Below are 20,605 nucleotides of genomic sequence, written 5' to 3' on the forward strand. Positions count from 1 at the left end.
CATGTTTGGTTTAACTTTTATATAAGACAGCTTTAATGGTAAGTGAACCATCCAATGGCAGTTTTCATACCCCACAGATCATGACATCAGTTTACGCTCGCTGGATCAGGACTGACACACGACACTTTTTGTTCTCCAAAACAAACATTTTAATTCAACTTGTGTTGCACTAAGTGCTCTATGTTTGCAAGGTGGTGAGACTTTGTAAAGCACAAAATCACAGCAAGAAGTACCTACAGAGCCAAAAGCATGTGTTGAGAAGCACTTTCATCCTAGCTTGCTGGAGCATTAGGTCTAACTCACTTAACAGGTAAAACAAGGCAGCAACCGGTGATAACCAAACTACAGTGACCTACAATGGAAACATGTTATGCAGCCTTGACAAGAGCCACAGATGAAAAACGGACATCGCCTTGTCCCCGCTCTGTGAACTGCTTGCAGATCTTGCCAGAATCCTGAAAGAGAAAGGTCACTGACTATCAAGTAGAAGAGACATAACGGATCAACTTTAGTACTTGCTGTTAACTGAAATCCATGTATAATCACAAGCTTTTAAACCAAATTTTGTGGGCTGGACAGGTATCTGTGTGACGCTTTTATACATTTACCAAAGGGGTCAGAATATGAACAGTTTTATCACCCCTTAATCAGAATACTCAAATCTTGTCTGACATATGGATCAAACTGGTTCTGGTGAATTACATGACAGATGCAAGTGGTATTTTTTTTTTTTTTTTTTTTTTTACAAAGTGTCCTGTGTGATTCCATAAGGACCCCCATGAGTATAAAGTGTACACTTTCAGAAAGTGTAACATTTTATAGTTCTAGAAGATTAGGTCAGAACAGATTCTCTCAAGCTTAGCCATAGATGAAAGTCCAATACAATTCTGACACGGACTTAGTTTACCAGCCCACATCTTTACACAATATTGTATTTCAGATCATAAAACTTCCTCTCCTGTCCCCAAAACCAATCTGGTCTTCTGGCTAGGCTACAGGAGCCACTGGGTGACCTGGTCATAGCCATGAACCAATCACTACATCCCACCAGGTATGGGTTATCTTCAAGGTTGGATAATTCTGCTGGTTAAACACACACCCTTACCTCCAGTAAAGCACCTTCAGAAGTAGCACCATGGTCAATAGGCTTTGCAGTTAACCCATCTACGATTAAAATAGAGTTAAATAAATCCACATTGCATTAATGTTTACAAAATGGGCAGGGTTCCTACGGGATACATATGAGCTTTTGCTCCGAGGGATGGAGCATAAACCTGGAGGTCAGGGAGATGAGCAAGTAGCTGCAGATATGGCAGGTTGTAATGCTGTTAGAATACCTGTTGTGGGTTATTGCCACAGCAGAAATGAGAATGCTGGATGGAATGAGGTAAGAGAATGTCAGAAGCAAGGGGAAGCACAAGAGAAGCCTTGAACAGTGCAAAGAGGTGCTTCGAGTTGTAGACAGGATGTGGACACTGGCGGAGTTCACACTGTCTTCAATGGGAGACAGCGCTGAAGTATGTGGCGTGGAATCTATTACAGGGGATGAGCCAAGTTTAAGTTACTCCCTATCCTGTGATCCTAGTTGATCTATGGGGACCTACATTGATCATGAGAATGGGTGTCCCATTCCTCTGTTCTGATGGAGAAGCAATACATGGATGCACTCTGCCACTCCATTCATTTTCCATGGGAGTGCCAGAGATAGCCGAGTACAGCAGTCCCAATAGAGCAGCAGGGGCATGTACAACCTGTCGCTCCATCAGAACAGGGGAACAGGACACCCTGTTGTCGTCATCAGTGGGGGTGCTAGTGGTCAGAGCCCGAGCAGTCACCTAGTTACCCCCATCCTGTGGATTAACTCGCCACAACCTTTTAAAGGCTATGGACCCCTTGGGGAGCAATTTATTATTGCATTCTACTGATTGAAAAATGGTTAGCAATTTCCTTTTATTAAAAATTTAACACATTTTCAGACTAGCAGGTTCTACCTCACTGAGTCAGCCAGAACTCCTTGATCAATAGCCATCATCTCCAGTCATCTCAAACACTTATTTGAGGATACTTTCACACTTGCGTTTGGTGCGGATCAGTCATGGATCTGCACAGATAATACAACAGTCTGCATCCGATCAGAACAGATCCATTTGTATCATCTTTAACATTGCCAAGACAGATCTGTCTTTAACACCATTAAAACGGATCCGTTTTCTATCGTTCCAGATTGTGTCAAACAGATCCGTCCCCATTGACTACGTACATTGTGTTAGAATGGATCCGTTTGGCGGAATGGAGACTGATCGGAGGCAAACTGATGCATTCTGAGCAGATCCTTTTCCATTCAGAATGCATTAGGGCAATACTGATCCGTTTTGGACCGCTTGTGAGAGCCCTGAACGGATCTCTCAAACGGAAAGCCAAAACGCCAGTGTGAAAGTAGCCTAAGGCTACTTTCACACTAGCGTTCAGAGAGGATCCGTCCAGTGTCTGCACAGACAGATCCTCTCCTATAATGCAGACGTTTGGATCCATTCAGAACAGATCCGTCTGCATTATAGTTTAGAAAAAATTCTAAGTCTGAAAGTTGTTCAGACAGATCCGTTTGAAAATTGAGCCATATGGTGTCAACTTCAAACAGATCCGTCCCCATTGACTTACATTGTAAGTCTGGACGGATCCGTTTGCCTCCGCACGGCCAGGCGGACACCCGAACGCTGCAAGCAGCGTTCGGGTGTCCTCCTGCTGAGCGGAGGCTGAACGCTGCCAGACTGATGCATTCTGAGCGGATCCGCGTCCACTCAGAATGCATTCGGGGCCACTTGTGAGACCCTTCAAACGGAGCTCACAAGCAGAGCCCCGACGCTAGTGTGAAAGTAGCCTAAGCCATATTCTTATCAGTTTGTTGAGAAATTAGCTATGAATGTTTGAACTGTCAGTTCAGAGAGGCGGGTAACTGATCCCCTCAGACATTTTGCATTTATTTTTCAATGGCATGGTACTTCTGAAATAAAATAAAAAAATTCTCAAGTGAACAGTTAAAAATATCCCTTTCTGATGGATATTGATAGTGTCCAATATAGACAGTGGAAGGACCATTCAGATGACTGGGACATGACAGTGTAATTAGGTTCAGAGTAGAGATGTCGTGGTCAGCAAATAAGTTATAAATGACCCTCTAAGTTTTTACTACCAAACTGGCTTAGTTGCCAATAGCAACCAGATTCCTCCTTTCATTTTCCAAAGGAGCTGTCCAAAATGAGTATGGGCAACTAAGCCAGTTCTAATTTACACCAGTTTGATAAACGACCCCCTAGTGTCTGCATGTTCTGGCAAAACTTTAGGTGTAGATAAACGGATCACCACTAGAATTTCAGGGTGCAATCAGGATGTTAAGCTGGCCATAGACAAGAGTTATCTGCAGACCATTGGCCAATTCAGCCAAACTTTCAGATTTGCCAAGTCATCTTGTGTCCACACAAGATTAAGGCCCCGTTAACATTGTGGAAAATGGTGGCAGCTGGGTGGTGTCTGCCTCTGTCTTCAATGGGGGCAGCACTGAAGTTTGCAGGCAGGCCCCTTCTTGGTGCGGTGTGCACAGTTGTCCATCTAGTGGAGCCAAGCCACGAGCAGGTCTGCAACATCTGAAGTGAACAACCTATTCTACAGAATAATCTCATGTGCATGGCCAGCTTTATTGTTGATGGGAAATCTCTCACTTCATGAAAGCAGAAGCAGTTCGCATTACAGTAAAGCATACAGGAAGTATTGAAATCAGAAAGCCATCCTTACCAAGCTCATAGAGATGCCCATTAACAGCTGTGAACACTATGAAGTGGAAATGGACTCCATCTTCATTAGGCTGAAGAAAAAATAAATAAAAAATAAGAACAAACTTCACTTGCAACCTAAAACCTAGACACTGTCTGCAACAGCTTAAGGGCTCATGCACACGACTATGTATTTTGCCATCTGCAAAAAATACGGATGACGTCCATGTGCATTCGGTATTTTGTGGTACAGAACAGCTGGCTCTTAATGGAACAGTACTATCCTTGTCCGCATTATGGACTTTTGCAGACCAGACATACGGAAACAGAATGCACACGGAGTAACCTGTTTTTGCGGACCCATCGAAATGAATGGTGCCGCATACAGATATATATTCTGAATGCTGTTGTCCCCAGAGAACCCCTTTCTGTAAGGACGCCATGCTTCTGTGTTAGCATTTATAAGATAAACAGATGGTTGATACCCAGTTGCTACAGCAGAAAGGACATCAAGCCAAACTATTCCCTTATAGTTCTGAATTTACTCCACAATTGTGCAGATATTTGCACAGTTCATATTTTAACCAGAGTATCTGAACACTTACCCTGCAGTGTCCTTCAGCTGCAATGGAGTTATGTGCCGACCGCAGGACCTGGAGGGCAGAAAGTACATGGGTGAACATACCAGTTATGTGGCCCCATCATTGCTGAGAAAAGGTCACAATAGTTGCTAGCAATAATTGTCAAGTAATTGCCTCGCCCAACTGCCAATTCTAAATTTTTGACATGCAAAAATTGCTAATTTCAGATAGGTGTGGGCCCTAAGAGTGGGACCTGCCCCCATCTCCAGAAGGCCCCCCTTGCCCTCGAGAGTGAACAAGAGTGCTCTGTGCTTACTTGGCCACCTTCCATTCACTTCTATGCAAGTTGCAAAAATAGCCAAGTGAGCCATCTCTGCTATTTTCAGAAGTCCCACAGAAATGAATGAAGAGAACACTGCACAAGTGCAGCCACCACTCAGTTCACCACTATAGGGCTGCTGGAAATAACCAAGCAATAGTTTGGCTATATTCAAAGCCATCACAGCCATTCACGTGTGCGGTGCTCTTGTTCACTATGGGGGCCCTGTTCTAGAGAAGTCTGGGACCAACACTTATCTGACATTGATGGCATAGCCTGGCAATATGCCAAAGCCTGAGGGGAGACAACCCCTTTAATGCTTATGCATATCATACACCCTTATTCCAACATCAACAATACATTCAGGTCGGCTGATCAGGGATGAAGTCACATTAGAAGAATGGGAAAAAGACAGTAAACAGACTAAAATAAAAAAATTGTGCAGATTTGGCATCTGTTTTAGCCATTTCCATCCAAGATTCATTTTAGATGGAAAATGGCTAAAACAGATGTCATCTGCACAATGGATCTTCAGGACACATTTTACAGGATCAATTTAGATTTGTGTTCTTCTGATGGACCAGAAAAAAACAAAAACAAAAAAAACATGGTGATGTGAACTCAGCCTTATTCTAATACAGGGGAGATGCTGCTCATCTGGTGCAATAAGGTGGAGTCTGACTGGATGTCATGGACAACTCAGTTCTTTTCCATCAGTCTTTTGTACTCGTTTTGCTACATCTTCCCAACGGGAGAAGGCCCCTTTAGACTGGGCAATTTCGCAGGAGATTGTCAAGGAAGCGTTCCTTCCTGGCAGGCGTGCGCTTTTCAGTGGAGGAGACCGCTGCATTTACACACAGCAATCTCCTCCACAGTATGGGGAGGAGCAATGGCTTAGGCTACTTTCACACCTGCGTTAGGAGCGGATCCGTCTGGTGTCTGCACAGACGGATCCGCTCCTATAATGCAAACGCTTAGATCTGTTCAGAACGGATCCGTTTGCATAACCATGAACAAAAAAAAAAATTTTTTTTTTTTGTTCATGATAATGCAAACTGATCCGTTTTGACTTTACATTGAAAGTCAATGGGGGACGGATCCGTTTGAAAATTGAGCCATATGGTGTCAACTTCAAACAGATCCGTCCCCATTGACTTCCATTATAAGTCTGGACGGATCCGCTCGCCTCCGCATGGCCAGGCGGACACCCGAACGCTGCAAGCAGTGTTCATGTGTCTGCTCACTGAGCGGAGGCTGAGCGCTGGCAGGCGGATGCATTCTCAGTGGATCCGCCTCTATTGAGAATGCATCAGGGCTGGACGGCTGCGTTCGGGACCGCTCGTGAGCCCCTTCAAACGGAGCTCACGAGCGGACACCTGAACGCAGGTGTGAAAGTAGCCTAAGGCAGCAGAGGCAGTTTACAAAAGGAGCATATTACCCAGCGTTTCCCCTTGTTCATCGATGGCACCTTTACAGCACCAGATAACTGCTAATGAGTAGCGATGAGCGAACGTCATGTTTTGAAGTTAGAGTTCGGCGTTCGGGTATTCTGGCAATTCCGTTACCATGGGCCATTACGGAATGTGAACCACAGAATCCTTTAGAAGCATTCTGTCATAATAGAAGTCTATGGGCCGCATAACAGATCTGTCTGGTTTCGGTTATGCAGGAGTCCTCTCAGTGGTAACAGAATCCATAACGGAGTTGCCAGAAAACACAAACTTCAAAACATGAAGTTCACTCATCACTACTCATGAGAGCTTCTATGAACGCTCATTAGCAGTAGACTAGAATCTGTCTGAACAGTGACTAATCAAGATAAGCATCTAATGTGTACGGCCAGCCCAAGTCATGTTTGTTCTGTTATCTGTTTATAATGTCTTGAGTAATTTCTGCTAGTTTATTATTCCTCGACATTTAAGGATATATTCCACATTCTGACCCCTTCTCCAACACCTCATGCTGCCTGGATGCTGTGACTGCTGAAAGAGCTGAGCAGACTGATGTACCATTTCTGTAATGCACTCTGGATTTGTGAAATGGAGATGAGCGAATTTCCTATTTTGAAATTCATTCACACTTCATTTGGTGGTAAAAGCAGAATTGCGTTATGGATTCTGTTACCATGTACCATAACACAATTCTATGACGGAATGCCTTTAGAGGGGAGTCCTCTCCTGCATAACGGAAACGGGATGGATCCGTTTGCCAGCCCATAGACTTCTATGACGGAATGCCTCTAACAGAATCCATAACGCAATTCTACTTTTACCACCAAATGAAGCGTGAACGAATTTCTTAACATGAAATTTGCTCATCTCTAATGTCAAACATTTGGGATGTATATGGATTTTACCTTCACTGTTCATAAGCAAGTTTGACTTTAATCCCTTCCAGACCTCCATCGTACATGTTCTGCGGCAGCCTGATCTTTAAAGATCAGGCCCTCCATAACCACCAGGTTTCTTCTGTTTTTTTTTTGCATGGGGGTAATGTCTGTGATTGGCAGTAATGATTGCAGCCGTTTACCCTTCAGATGCCATAGTCAAACATGACCACTGCATCTGGGAGCACTAAAATTAGGAGCCACACTTCCTGACCTGGGCCGCCTTCCCCTGGCTGAGATTGGGGAAGGCAGCCTGTACTAGGCTTACAGGTCGAATACTAGTATATTCCAACCCTGGCCTGCAGGTGGCAGAACAGCATTGGACTATACTGTATCCTGTATTCTATAGTGCATACATCTGAATTATAGAATACAAGATACAATCTAGTGATTGCATGTTCTAGTCACCTAGTGTGAAAATAAAATTAAAGTCAAAAAAATAAATCCAAGTCACTCCTTTACTCCTAGAGGGGAAAAAAAAAACAAAAAAAAACAAAAAAACACACTAAATCATGGACATCACTGTGTCCAGAAATGCCTGTACAGTACTATTAGAATTTAGGAATATTTATCCCATATGGCGACCAGTGAGATTAGAGATCTCTCTATCAAGTAATAGTTGCTATAGAGTCAGTGAAACTTCTTACCCAGCCAGAGCCCCTGTGACAAATCTACTGCAGGTCTAGACAGCCGGCCAGCGAGTTTAGCCAGTCAGAAAGTTTATCTATTAAAGGCTGAGATGTGCTCTGACCGAACACATTCAGCAAAGCATGCAAGGTGACATCATCCAATCCCCTGCTGGACAAGAGACATCCCAATGAACGTGTGCGCGGCTAGTTCATTTAGACTCCCATATAACTAATTATGAGTGAATTTCAGCATAACGGAAACCGATCAGATCCGTTATGCAGGCTATAGACTTCTATTATGACGGAAGGCATTCCGTGATGTAATTGCGTTATGGTCTGTGGTAACAGAATCCATAACAATTCAGATTATACCACAACCCAAACTTCAAAATATGAAATTTGCTCATCCCTACATATATCAGGATACTGGAGTGGAAGTTACTGCAAGGGTATATGAACATTGCATATTATGCAGTTTTTCAGAGGAAATACAGTGTAACAGCACCAGAACGGCAGAGGGCTCTGGGGCAAATCTGCAAGCAACAAGCAGATTTGTGACTGAAAATCTGCTTTGTTCACCTGAGTGGGACTTGCTCTTCCTGCCCCATTCAAATGAGTGGAACGGACTCCCTTGTGGAAATGTCTACAGCTAAATCTGCAGTGTGTGAAGGTACTCTTACACAGCTGAGCTACCTGTGAATTATTGTGATGTGTATATCCAAACTAGTACTCACCTGTGATAGGATTTGGGGGCACTTGCATCCCGCATCCCATTCTTCTTACCTGTGATAGTTAAAGGGGTTTTCCAGGCTTCTGATATTGATGACCTATCCTCACGATAGGTCATTAATCCGATTGGTGAGGGTCCCACACCAGGCACCCCCGCTGATCAGCCGTTCCATGAAGCCTCCAGTGCAAGAACTAGCACTGGGAATGGAAGAGGAAGCACAGCTCCTTCCAAAGTGTAGTGACCAGGCTGGGTTACTGCAGCTCAGCCCCCATTGAAGTGAATGACAGCTAAGCTGCAGGAATTCCTACACTGGAGGCAACAGCTGATCTGTGGGGGAGCAGGGCATCAGACCATCAGATAATGAATAGTGATGAGTGAATTAAGCTTCGGATGATACATCTGAAGTCTATTAGTTCAAAACTTCACATTAAAACTGTATCGAGACCATACATGTTAATACTGTACAGCACAAGATCTCTGTACAGTAATAATCCAAAGTTCTGAACAAAGTGGCTTCGCTTATCTCCATTAATGACAGCCTGATAGGTCATCAGCATCAGGAGCCTGCAAAGTCCCATTAAGTCACAGCACTAAAGCGTTAATCAAAATATACGCAATGATGGAACTGGTTGATACCTCATTTTCCTCCAGGAGTTTGGCCCGGTCTTCAGGAGAGGCAGCTGCTGATTTGTCAAGGAAGTCCTTCAAAGCAGAATCTGCATCTGTAATGAGTTCCATCAGTACCAAATTATTACACATCAAGTTAAGAGACCACCTGTTCTGGACCATACCAAACAATCCCCAGTCCCTGCAGTGGCTCTAGTCTAGGGTAATCAAGAGGAGGCCTGAAATCAGCAAGATTGACATGGAAAGCAGGCACTTAAAGGGAACTCATCACACTGACCAGGGTGTTTGGTGAAGCAGAAATGTTAGAGCAGGAGGAGCTGAGCATAGTGATCTATAGTTTTATGGGAAAAGATAGTTTGAATCATATTTCATTAATTTCCCTTTTATTCTGGGCTTTGAAGTCCAGGAGGCGGTCCCATCAGTGACCGACAGCTTTCCCTCTATGACTGTATACACAACTGTCACCGATAGAACCTCCTCCTTGACTTCAAAGCCCAGAATGAATAGGAAATGAAAAAGGGTTTTCTGAGACTAATACAGATGACCTATCCTCTGATTAGGTCATCAGTATCTAATCGGTGGTGGTCTGACACCCAGGACCCCAACCAATCAGCTGAAGGCAGTGGTGTTCACATCAGTGCCACAGCCTTCTGTCAGCTTTCGCCCAAGCCATGTTCATCAGTCACATGGCCTAGGATCAGCTCAGCCCCATAAGACTGAATGGGGCTGAGCTGCGATACCAAGCGCAACCGCTATACGATGTACAGGACTGTGCTTGGTGAGCATGAAGGCGGCGCTTGTGTCTTCTCAAACAGATACTGATGACCTATCCAGAGGAAAGTCCTCGAAAACCCTTAAGTGAATTACAAGTAACTCCTCATTTACACAGTGATTTTCATCAGTGATTTTGAGCCAAAACCAGGTGCGGCTCTAACCCCAGAACAGGAGCAGATCTTTCCCTTAGACCTTATGTCTGGAGGCTCCAATCCTGGTTTTGGCTCATAATCACTAACCAAAACTGATGTGAATGAGGCTTTATTCTGAATCTTTTCCTACAAGTCTATATTCCATTCTGCTGCTTCTCCAACATGCTGCCTGTAGTCCTCAAGGACTAACTTAAACCTCTAGTTATACAGCACCTGTCCCAGAGGTTTAAAAGGAAAGGCAAAATGGCTAGAAAAGGTGAGCTTTGAGGCTTCCTGCATCATACAGCGTCTAGGCTCCCACCATCACATGAGGCTCCCTTACAGTATATAGCCCCACGTGACTCATCACAGCTTCTAGGGGCAGGGGATCGATGCAACTGCCCAGGAAGTCGGAGGCTATATTCCACCACTTCAATCACAGGATCGGCGACCACTCACCGAAACTCAGTTTGTCTTTATTACTAGCTGCAGCATGAATGAGCCCAACTATTCCACAAGAGTTTTCAAGGGTCTGTTTCATGAAATATACTTTGGCATCAGGATCCTTGTCCTTCTGTTCATCATCTTGCTTCTTCCTGAATTCTGCATGCTAAAACAAGGAAACTGCATATGAATCAACGCCAAATAGTGGCCAAACCCTGAATGCCGAGAATCAAATACTCCCCACGTATCAGTAATATTAAAGTGGTTGGGATTGCCATCATAGTAGTTAAGCTCCACATTCCTATGAAGTACAGCAGAGACCAGTCAGAAACCCTGAATGGTCACTGTTGCAGTTCCTTGGCCAGCGGGGTGGCTGGGAGCACCGCATGCTCCATTCTCAATTCTCAGGACTGGTGTGGTCCCAGAAGTCATGTGATGGCACTAGCCCTTAAAGATAATAGAATTGAGATTCAAATGGTCCTACTGCACCTCAAAACCTAATTTGGGGTGCTCCTCAAGCATGCGAATTACAGCATCTCCTGCCTGGCTAAGAGTCACGGCCAATACCCCACTGGCATAGACGTGACAGTGTCTGTCAGCCGATGATCACCTTATGGAGGAACATACCGGCATTATAGGTGTGATTCACACTGCAGAAATTTCCACAACTGAATATCAGAACCGATTTTTAGTAAAGGCACCCCAAAACTGCCAGATTAGCTGTAAGCAGTGGCTACAAGCCAAGCCATACGGTTAGAGGACTAGCTGATTAGTCATCACTACCAAGTATATAGTGCTACAATTAGAGCCATACACCCATCAGCACAAGAGGGTATAGAAGCAGTCACGCTACCTGTGGAGTGAGTGGGAAGAGCAGCAGCACCGCACAGGCCTCATGGGAAAAGGACTTCAGGTAATCCTGCTCAAACCCTAGGACATCCACAAACTTGATGCTCGGCAAGACGCCCAATTTCTTCATCAACTGGAAAGGAGAGAACATCTTTAGGGCACGTTACATGCTGAAACCTGTGAAGTCCAATGACCAAGGTGAACTCTATGGCCTTGGTGAATATTAAGAACGAGATGAGTGTCCAGCAAGAGGTTAATCAAATCCATAAAACTAATCTGCAAACTCATCTGTAGCCGGAAGACATTACAGCCATGCCAAGAAGGGTCACTGCAGTGTGACCTAGCAGTGTCTATCCATTAAGAAGGAGCTCTGATCAATAATGCCTTCTGCAAGACAGCTCCAAGTGCTCCATCAGACCTCGAGGTGCAGATCTGAAAGGCGGATTTCTGCAGCTTCGAAGTCATGAAGACAAGGCAACGAGTAACATGACCTAAAGCAGGCATGCTCAACCTGCGGCCCTCGAGCTGTTGCAAAACTACAACTCCCAGCATGCCCTAACAGCCTACAGCAGGGCATTGTGGGAGTTGTAGTTTTACAACAGCTGTAGGGCCGCAGGTTGAGCATGCCTGACCTAAAGCAAGAAACAGCATAACCACAAAGTAAGCCGGCCCATGCACAGAAGCAGTAAATTGACAATTTCACCCAAAATAAGTGTTTATCATACCTTTAAGTCCAGAGACTTTTCTACTGATGATCTATGCTCAGGATAGGTCATCTTTATCTGATCGGTGGAGGTCCAACACCCGGGACCTCCGCCAATCAGCTGTTTGAAAAGGCACCGGTGCTCCTGCGAGAGCTGCAGCCTTCCCTCAGCTTACCAAGCACAGTGCCATACGTTGTATAGTGGCTGTGCTTGGTACTGCAGCTCAGCCCCATTCAATTTCAATAGTTTGAGCTGCACCTAGGCAACGTGACATGAGTCATCCCTGGCCTAAGAAAAACAGCGAGAAGGCACCAGCGCTCCTGTGAGCACCGCAGCCTTCTCAAACAGCTGATCAGCGGGAGTCTGGGGTGTTGGGTCACCAGAGACTCGAATAACCCGGAAACGCAGGTCTATCTTGAGGACAGGTCATCAGTGTCAATCTCAGAAAACCCCTTTAACTTCTGGGAGCTGTAGCCTATATATTTTTTCTTTTTACACAGCAGACACCCAGAGGGAGTACGATCATGCCGACTTAACCCCTCAGATGCTGCAGGTGTCTGAACCGCTCCTGTAGTTGCTTGCTATGGCACTTGAATGGCTAGCACAAAATACAGACAGTATAATCTGCAGAACAGACATACAGATGGCCATTTTTTGCAGACTTAGGCTGGGTTCAGACCTGGGCGTATTTGATATGCACTTTTTACAGGCGTTTTTATTGAGCGGAAACAAGCAAACGCCCATTTTGGCGCGTTCCCGCTGAAGTCTATGGGTGGGAACGCGCGACAATACGCCCCAAAGAAGCTCCTGTACTTCTTGAGGCGTAGGGTGTTTTACAGCACGTTCGTAGGAACGCGCTGTAAAACGCTCAGGTCTGAACCCAGCCTAAAAAGGTCTGTGTGCTAGCCACAAAAATAAAACAAAACACTGACAGATGCAAAATAGTCATGTGTGAAAACCTTAGAGTGAATGCGTGATACAGGAGGTAGTGGTCAGCCGCATCAGCCAACCGCCGCATGACTGCAGCAAAATCTTTTGGCTAACTGCAGCTCGGTCTTACGTGCCCACTAAGGAAAATATCCCAATAAGGTCACACCCTTTAACATCCCCCCCCCCAATCAGGCTGCAACACCCCTAGACTGCTGTACAAGCCGTGCCTCATTTATGACGCTCAGCTACACAGCAAAATATCACCCACTACTTATATTCAGACTGCCCCGTGAGCTTCCCTGCAGACCGCCAGGACCGTACACGGTTCATTACCAAAAATGTGGGTGGCGTCTACCCCCTCACCAGCGCCCATGAGGCACAACTAAGGCCACTTTCACACCAGCTTTTGCTGGATCCGTCACTTACAATACAACCGTCTGCATCCGTTATGAACGGATCCGGTTGTATTCTCTAAAATAGCCAAGACGCTTCAGTCATGAAAGTCAACGGGGGACAGATCCGTTTTCTATTGTGTCCGAGAAAACGGATTTGTTTTGGTGCGCTACGTTTCATTCAGTTTTGTCCCATTGACAATGAATGGGCATTATTTCCAAGTTCAGCAAGTTTATTCCCTAGAAGAATTGTATCTTCCATATACCTGTCCTTGGCTTTCAAGATCTCTGCTTGCTATCATTAAATAGGGCTCTGTACAGTTAAGGGAACCTGTGAAAATGAAAGCAACTGATCTGCAGGAGGTGAGCAGACTGAATTTTTTTCAATCAGTAAAACATGCAGGTTTTGGGCCCCCCCATGTACACAACCATATTTGTTCTGCGGTCTGCAAATAGTGTGCCGACCACATCTTTACGGCCCCAAGGGGGGGAAACAAAAAAAAAAAAAGAGGGGTGGGAATCAGACATACCAAAAATTGGGGTGGGTGTGCATGAGTCATTAGTGCATGATCTCCTGGTTGGACGCTGGGGACTGCTCCTGGTGCACCCAACACGTGATTACACGCAGGTCTGTTACCTCCTGTGGACGACCAATGGCTGTCAGCAGTTTAGCATGGACAAAACTGCTGGTAAACTCTTTCTAGGGGTATTCCCATCTCAGACCATGAGGGCATCAGCACCATTGAAGTGTCCTTAGAAAGCTGCAGGCGTGGCAGTTCCCTGAAACAGCTGATCATTGGGGGGTGCCAGGACCAGGACCCCCACCGATCCAAAGGATAGGTAGTTATCCACTACTCGATTACCCCCTTTAAGAGCCCTGTATGAACAGGGATGACTAACTGCAGGACCGTCACTAGACTGCTAGACCTAGATGGCAGCGGACCTTCTGGTATGGGGGCACATCTTGCTGGTTGTGATCACATGACCAAAAGTACAGCCACACTTCACAGGGCCACAGAGCAAAGCCAGGGGTGGGGCCCCAGTAATCTGCAGCCATGCGTCCTGAGGAGGAGCTTTTCACTGGAGACCCCATTACGTCTAGAACGCAGATCTATGACCCCACATAGTGGCGTAATATGGCAGAACTCTTACCCACACCGCCCCCGGAGCAGCTGCCGTCACTGTAGTTACACCCAATGTACATGACTACGCCAAATTTTAACATCTGCCAGCACAGTCAATTTCAATGACAGCAAGCAGAGATTTTGAAAACACAGACAATGGAGTTCTAAACTAGAATCTGGTCTAGATCTTACAATACACGATATATAAGGCTCTGAATAGAAATCTGCCATCAGCAACACCCATTCACTGTGAAGAGGGATCCTGCAAGAAAACCGCACTGTGTAAACCCATCCCTAAGCTTGCAAAGAGCATCCAGGGTGCCCAATGTCGGAGGGCAGATGGACCCCACAACCCCCTCCATTAACACTACACACACTGGGAATGACATGGCAGCGGGAGCACGTGTAGGGGGCCACCACCACCACACATGGACCGCGCCCTAATCCGGGTCAGCCATTACTGATGGGCGCAGCACGGAGGATGCTCAGCTCCACTCACTTTATTCAGCATCTGCGGAGACACAAAGAAACGGACAGTCAGAAGCCGGCCACAGACACGACACGTCAGAAGACACTCACCGGCACTTACCTCAGGGTTAATCTCAATAGGTGACAACGCCATGACGAAGACTGCTCCTCACGTTCTCTAACCGCTCCTCACGATGCTCCAGCGCTGACTGAGAGAAGGGCCACGCCCCGGCTGCTTTTATATGGGAGGACAGGTACCAACTGAATGGTGAGAAGAGGGGGAGAGTGAGTCAGCTGGTACCCAGGATTTTTAATGGTTCTGGATCTTTTCCCCCCCTCAGAACCGAATCGGACGTTCCTAGAGCGGGCTCTGGTGACTGGTCCCGGCAGAGGGTGTGAGTAGCGGGAATAGTCGTGACAGTTCTAAGTGCGCAACAAGTCGCGGTATATAGATAGTTGTAATGCGATGTGTGGCCCTCATGGCGTCTGACAGGTGACACTATGCCTCACCTAGTGCTGCCGAGTCCAATATACTGCACAGCAATAATATAGTGCATATGGAGGTCCCTAAAGGGGGTCTCTGCTCAGGACCCCATCTAGTAGGCCAGCCATTGTATAAACTGACGTTATAACACTTTATCCCATGGGTTAGAAATGTAGGTGTCCTACAGTCTGGGTTTGCAAATGGCAGCCCAGGAACCTGCATTTACAAATGTATGTGACCCCCCTCCCCCATAGGGAAAGATTGAAGGGGTGTTCCATTCTTACACATTAAGGGCTCATGCACATGAACATTTTTTGCGTTCCGTATACGGGCCGTATTTTGATTCTGTATACGGAACCTTTCAGTTCAATAGGTCCGCAAAAGATGCGGACAGCACTCTGTGTGCTGTCCGCATCCGTTGCTCCGTTCCGTGGCCCCGCAAAAATTATGAGGCATGTCCTATTCTTGTCCGTTTTGCGGACATGAAGGGCTCATGCACACAAATTGCGGATCCGCAAACAACGGATGCCGCCCGTGTGCCTTGCACGATTTGCAGAACGGAACAGGAGGCCCATTATAGAAATGCCTATTCTTGTCCGCAAAACAGACAAGAATAGGACATGACTCATCATTTTTACGGGGCCACGAAACAGAGCAACGGATGCGGACCCATTGAAATGAATGGTTCCGTATACGGAACGCAAAAAAACGTTTGTGTGTATGAGCCCAAATAGGCATTTTATAATGGGCCTCCTGTTCCGTTCCGCAAATTGCGGAAGGCACACGGGCGGCATCCGATTTTTGCGGATCCGCAATTTGCGGACCGCCAAAAAAACGGCACGGTCGTGTGAACGAGCCCTAATTGTGCATGGAAGGGTAAGAAGTTACATGGTTAAAGGAATTGAGAACGTTTCCCCTATCCACAGGACAAGGTGTAAATATCTGATTAAAGCCTCATTCACACCTCCGTGCTCAAATCCGTGAGCAGGTGGTCAGTGATGCATACATGAAGCTGTCTGTGAAGGATCCGTGTGTCCGGTCTTTGCTGTCCGTGTGTCATCCGCATTTCACTGACACTGCCAAGCTGAATTTTTTTTTTCAAAGCATCTCTTCCTAATGATCCGTGTTGCATTCGTGGTTTTCACGGACCCATAGACTATAATGGGCGTGAGGGATCCGTGAACACGGACAAAATAGAGCTTGCATCTGTGCTAAAACACGAATCCACGGATCGTGCTAAAACACTGATGTGTGAATACACACATTAAAATGAATGGGGACGTGTGCTGTCCGTGGAGAACTGTCACTACCAGAGCTTTGGGACGTTCTCACAGCTCTGTTTCTCCACCCCTGTGATGATGTCACTACTAGAGCTGGGAGGAGTTCTCACTACTCTGTTTACTTTTGGTTTCTTTCACCACAGCTGTTCCTCATGCGTTTGATTTCCCTCTCTTTATATCACCCCTCCTCCTATTGTAGGGCGTGGATTATAGTTCTCATTTCAGTTGTAGCTCTTGCGTTAGTATCTTCACTTGTAGCTATCAGTTCACTGGACCTGTGTTCTGCTGCAGCAAGCACTCCGGATATTGCCAGCTGTCCTTGGATCCGTCTTCTCTGCGGCTGCAACACCTTCAGCTAAGTGTACAGACATTGTTGTGTACCTGATTATTTTCTGACTGGATCTGAGGTGGCCACGGTTCCCTCCATATACTGAGTAGGGCACCGGTGGCCGTGCCCCTTCCACTATTGTAGGGGTTACAGTGGTCATCAGTCTTAGGCACGTGGGCATGCCTCGTTCCGCCATTTGGATCCGGGCATGTGCTTTAGCAGCATAGGGAGAGCTTTGAGGGTCGGACAGGGGTCACCCTTTATCCTCCCTAGTTTGGGTCCGGTCAGTAGCTCTTTTACTGTGTATACTATTGTTGCTCACATACAGCCGTGACATTATAATCCACCAAAACCGTCCTTTTTTGACATGGATCCGCTTTCTGGCCTGGTTGACCGCATGCAGGGTCTTTCTTTGGAAGTAGCGGATCTCCGTCAATCTATGACTCAGCTTCAAGCATTTGGCTCTGCTCCGGCTCATGGAGTCTGTTGCGAGCCAAAGGTCTCACTTCCGGAAACGTTCTCCGGGGGCAGTGAGAATTTTGTTCGCTTCAGAGAGGCATGCAAACTCCATTTTTGCTTGTGTCCCCACTCCTCTGGTAATCAGGAGCAGAGGGTGAGGATTGTCATCTCCCTGCTCAGGGGTAATGCTCAGACTTGGGCTTTTTCGCTGCCATCAGGGGATCCCTCCCTTCGATCCGTGGAAAGATTTTTTGTGGCCCTGGGGCAGATTTATGATGACCCGGATCGTGTTGCTCTGGCCGAATCTAACTTACGTGTTTTATGGCAGAACAAACTGTCTGCGGAGCTTTATTGTTCTGAATTTCGGAGATGGGCAGCTGATTCGGGTTGGAATGATGCTGCACTCCGGAGTCAGTTCTGTCATGGTCTCTCAGAGAGATTGAAAGATGCGTTTGCTTTCCATGAGAGACCAACGTCCTTAGAGTCTGCCATGTCATTGGCGGTACGCCTTGACAGGCGTCTAAGAGAAAGAAACGAGACCTCTCTGTTCAGCCTTTGTCCGTCTAGGAGATTCTTGAACTGTACTAAGAGTGATAATAAGAGAAAAACCTCAAAAGGTAAATCATCAAACTCTGCTTCATCTGCTACTTTGGGCAAAGTTGATGTAGGAATTGATGCTTTTCCTCTGACCTGCAGTTCCCGTTTTCTCCTGTCTGCCAGGGTGGCGCTAGAGAGCAAAGTCATTTCTTGTGAGATTTTTGTCGATAGTGGAGCGGCCGTCAATCTTATTGACACTCAATTTGTAGCCATGCATGGTTTTCAGGTTTGCACATTAGAAAAGGATATACCTGTTTTTGCTATTGACTCTGCTCCACTCTCACAGAGATCTCTGAAGGGCATTGTTCACAATATCCGGCTAGCTGTAGGTGACACTCATGTGGAGGATATATCTTGTTTTGTCCTTAACGGATTGCATTCTCCTCTAGTTTTGGGGTTACCCTGGCTCACTAGACATAACCCCACTATTGATTGGCAAGGAAGGCAAATAAATGAGTGGAGTGACTTTTGTAGAGAGAATTGTCTCACAGCGACTTTTGCAGAGGTGTCTACTAAAACTGTGCCATCATTTCTCTCTGATTTCTCGGACGTGTTTTCCGAGAGCGGTGTTCAGGAGCTACCTCCTCACCGGGAGTTTGACTGTCCCATTAACCTCATTCCCGGCGCCAAGCTGCCAAAAGCACGCCTCTACAATCTCTCACAACCGGAAAGAATCGCAATGCGAACTTATATCTCCGAGAGTCTCGAGAAGGGGCATATTCGTCCCTCAAAGTCACCTGTGGCCGCGGGTTTTTTTTTTGTTAAAAAAAAAGATGGCTCTCTGAGACCTTGCCTAGATTTTAGGGAGCTGAACCGTATCACGATTCGCGATCCCTATCCCCTTCCTCTGATCCCGGACCTCTTCAACCAAATTGTTGGGGCCAAGGTGTTTTCCAAATTGGATTTGAGAGGCGCATACAACCTGGTCAGGGTCAGAGAGGGGGATGAATGGAAAACGGCCTTTAATACCCCTAACGGGCATTTCGAGAATCTCGTTATGCCTTTCGGCCTGATGAATGCTCCGGCCGTCTTTCAGCATTTTGTTAATAGTATTTTCTACCATTTAATGGGGAAATTTGTATTGGTGTATCTTGTTGATATTTTGATTTTTTCCCCTGATGTTCAGACCCATCAGGATCATTTTTTTCAGGTTCTGCAGATTCTGCGGGAAAATAAATTGTACGCCAAGCTGGAGAAATGTCTTTTTATGGTATCGGAGATTCAATTTCTGGGTTTTCTCCTCTCTGCTTCTGGTTTTCGCATGGATCCGGAGAAGGTCCGTGCTGTACTTGAGTGGGAGCTTCCTGAGAATCAGAAGGCATTGATGCGCTTTCTGGGTTTTGCGAACTATTACAGAAAGTTCATTTTGAATTATTCCTCTGTTGTCAAACCCCTCACTGACATGACAAAAAAGGGGGCGGATTTTTCCTCTTGGTCGGAGGAGGCGCTTGCAGCCTTTTCTAAGATTAAAGAGAGTTTTGCGTCTGCTCCCGTCTTGGTGCATCCCGATGTTTCCTTACCTTTTATTGTTGAGGTGGATGCTTCCGAGGTGGGTGTGGGTGCGGTTTTGTCCCAGGGCCCTTCTCCTGCCAAATGGCGACCCTGTGCCTTTTTCTCTAAAAAAACTCTCCCCGGCAGAGAGAAACTATGATGTGGGAGATAGGGAGTTGTTGGCTTTCGAGGAATGGCGCCATTGGTTGGAGGGGGCCAGGCACCCTATCACCGTTTTTACCGACCATAAGAATCTGGCATACTTGGAGTCGGCCAGGCGTATGAATCCGAGACAGGCCAGATGGTCTCTGTTCTTCTCCAGATTCAATTTTGTTGTTACATTCCGACCTGGGATAAAAAATGTGAAGGCTGATGCTCTCTCTCGCTGTTTTCCGGGAGGAGGAAACTCCGAGGACCCGGGTCCCATTTTGGCGGAGGGGGTAGTTTCTGCTCTATATTCCGATTTGGAGGCCGAGGTCCAGGCTGCCCAGACTGAGGCACCTGCCCGTTGTCCTTCTGGGAAGTTGTTCGTGCCTCCTGAGCTACGTCACAAACTCTTTAAGGAGCATCATGATACGGTTCTTGCTGGTCACCCCGGGAGTAGAGCCACGGTAGATCTCATTGCTCGGAGATTTTGGTGGCCGGCTCTTCGTAAGTCGGTGGAGGGTTTTGTGGCTGCTTGTGAGACGTGCGCTCGCGCTAAGGTCCCTCGTTCACGGCCTTCAGGTTCCCTTCTCCCGTTACCCATACCTTCCTGTCCTTGGACACACCTGTCCATGGACTTTATCACGGATCTTCCTCGTTCCTCGGGGAAGTCGGTGATCCTGGTGGTGGTGGACCGTTTTAGCAAGATGGCTCATTTCGTACCTTTCCCTGGTTTACCCAATGCTAAAACGTTGGCGCAAGCTTTTGTCGACCATATTGTTAAATTGCACGGCATTCCCTCTGATATTGTTTCCGATAGAGGCACGCAGTTTGTGTCCAGGTTCTGGAAGGCTTTCTGTTCTCGCCTGGGGGTTCGGCTGTCCTTCTCTTCTGCTTTTCACCCGCAGTCGAATGGTCAGACTGAGCGCCTCAATCAGAATCTGGAGACATATTTGCGCTGTTTTGT

General features: G+C 46.5%; 1 protein-coding gene across 1 annotated transcript; it reads right to left on the reverse strand.

Moving 5' to 3' along the window:
* Window positions 1-131: 131 nt before the first annotated feature.
* Window positions 132-15,105, reverse strand: UCHL1 (ubiquitin C-terminal hydrolase L1). The gene is made up of 9 exons (XM_040420553.1): window positions 14,977-15,105; window positions 14,887-14,898; window positions 11,242-11,370; window positions 10,404-10,554; window positions 9,049-9,134; window positions 4,373-4,420; window positions 3,790-3,859; window positions 1,106-1,164; window positions 132-455 (listed from the first exon to the last, which is right to left on the reverse strand). Exons 1-9 carry the CDS (start codon window positions 15,007-15,009, stop codon window positions 369-371), a joined length of 675 nt encoding a protein of 224 aa, XP_040276487.1. The 5' UTR covers window positions 15,010-15,105; the 3' UTR covers window positions 132-368.
* Between the last annotated feature and the right edge of the window lie 5,500 nt (window positions 15,106-20,605).

The sequence above is a fragment of the Bufo bufo genome, chromosome 2, assembly GCF_905171765.1.
Source record: "Bufo bufo chromosome 2, aBufBuf1.1, whole genome shotgun sequence".
Lineage (NCBI taxonomy): Eukaryota > Metazoa > Chordata > Amphibia > Anura > Bufonidae > Bufo > Bufo bufo.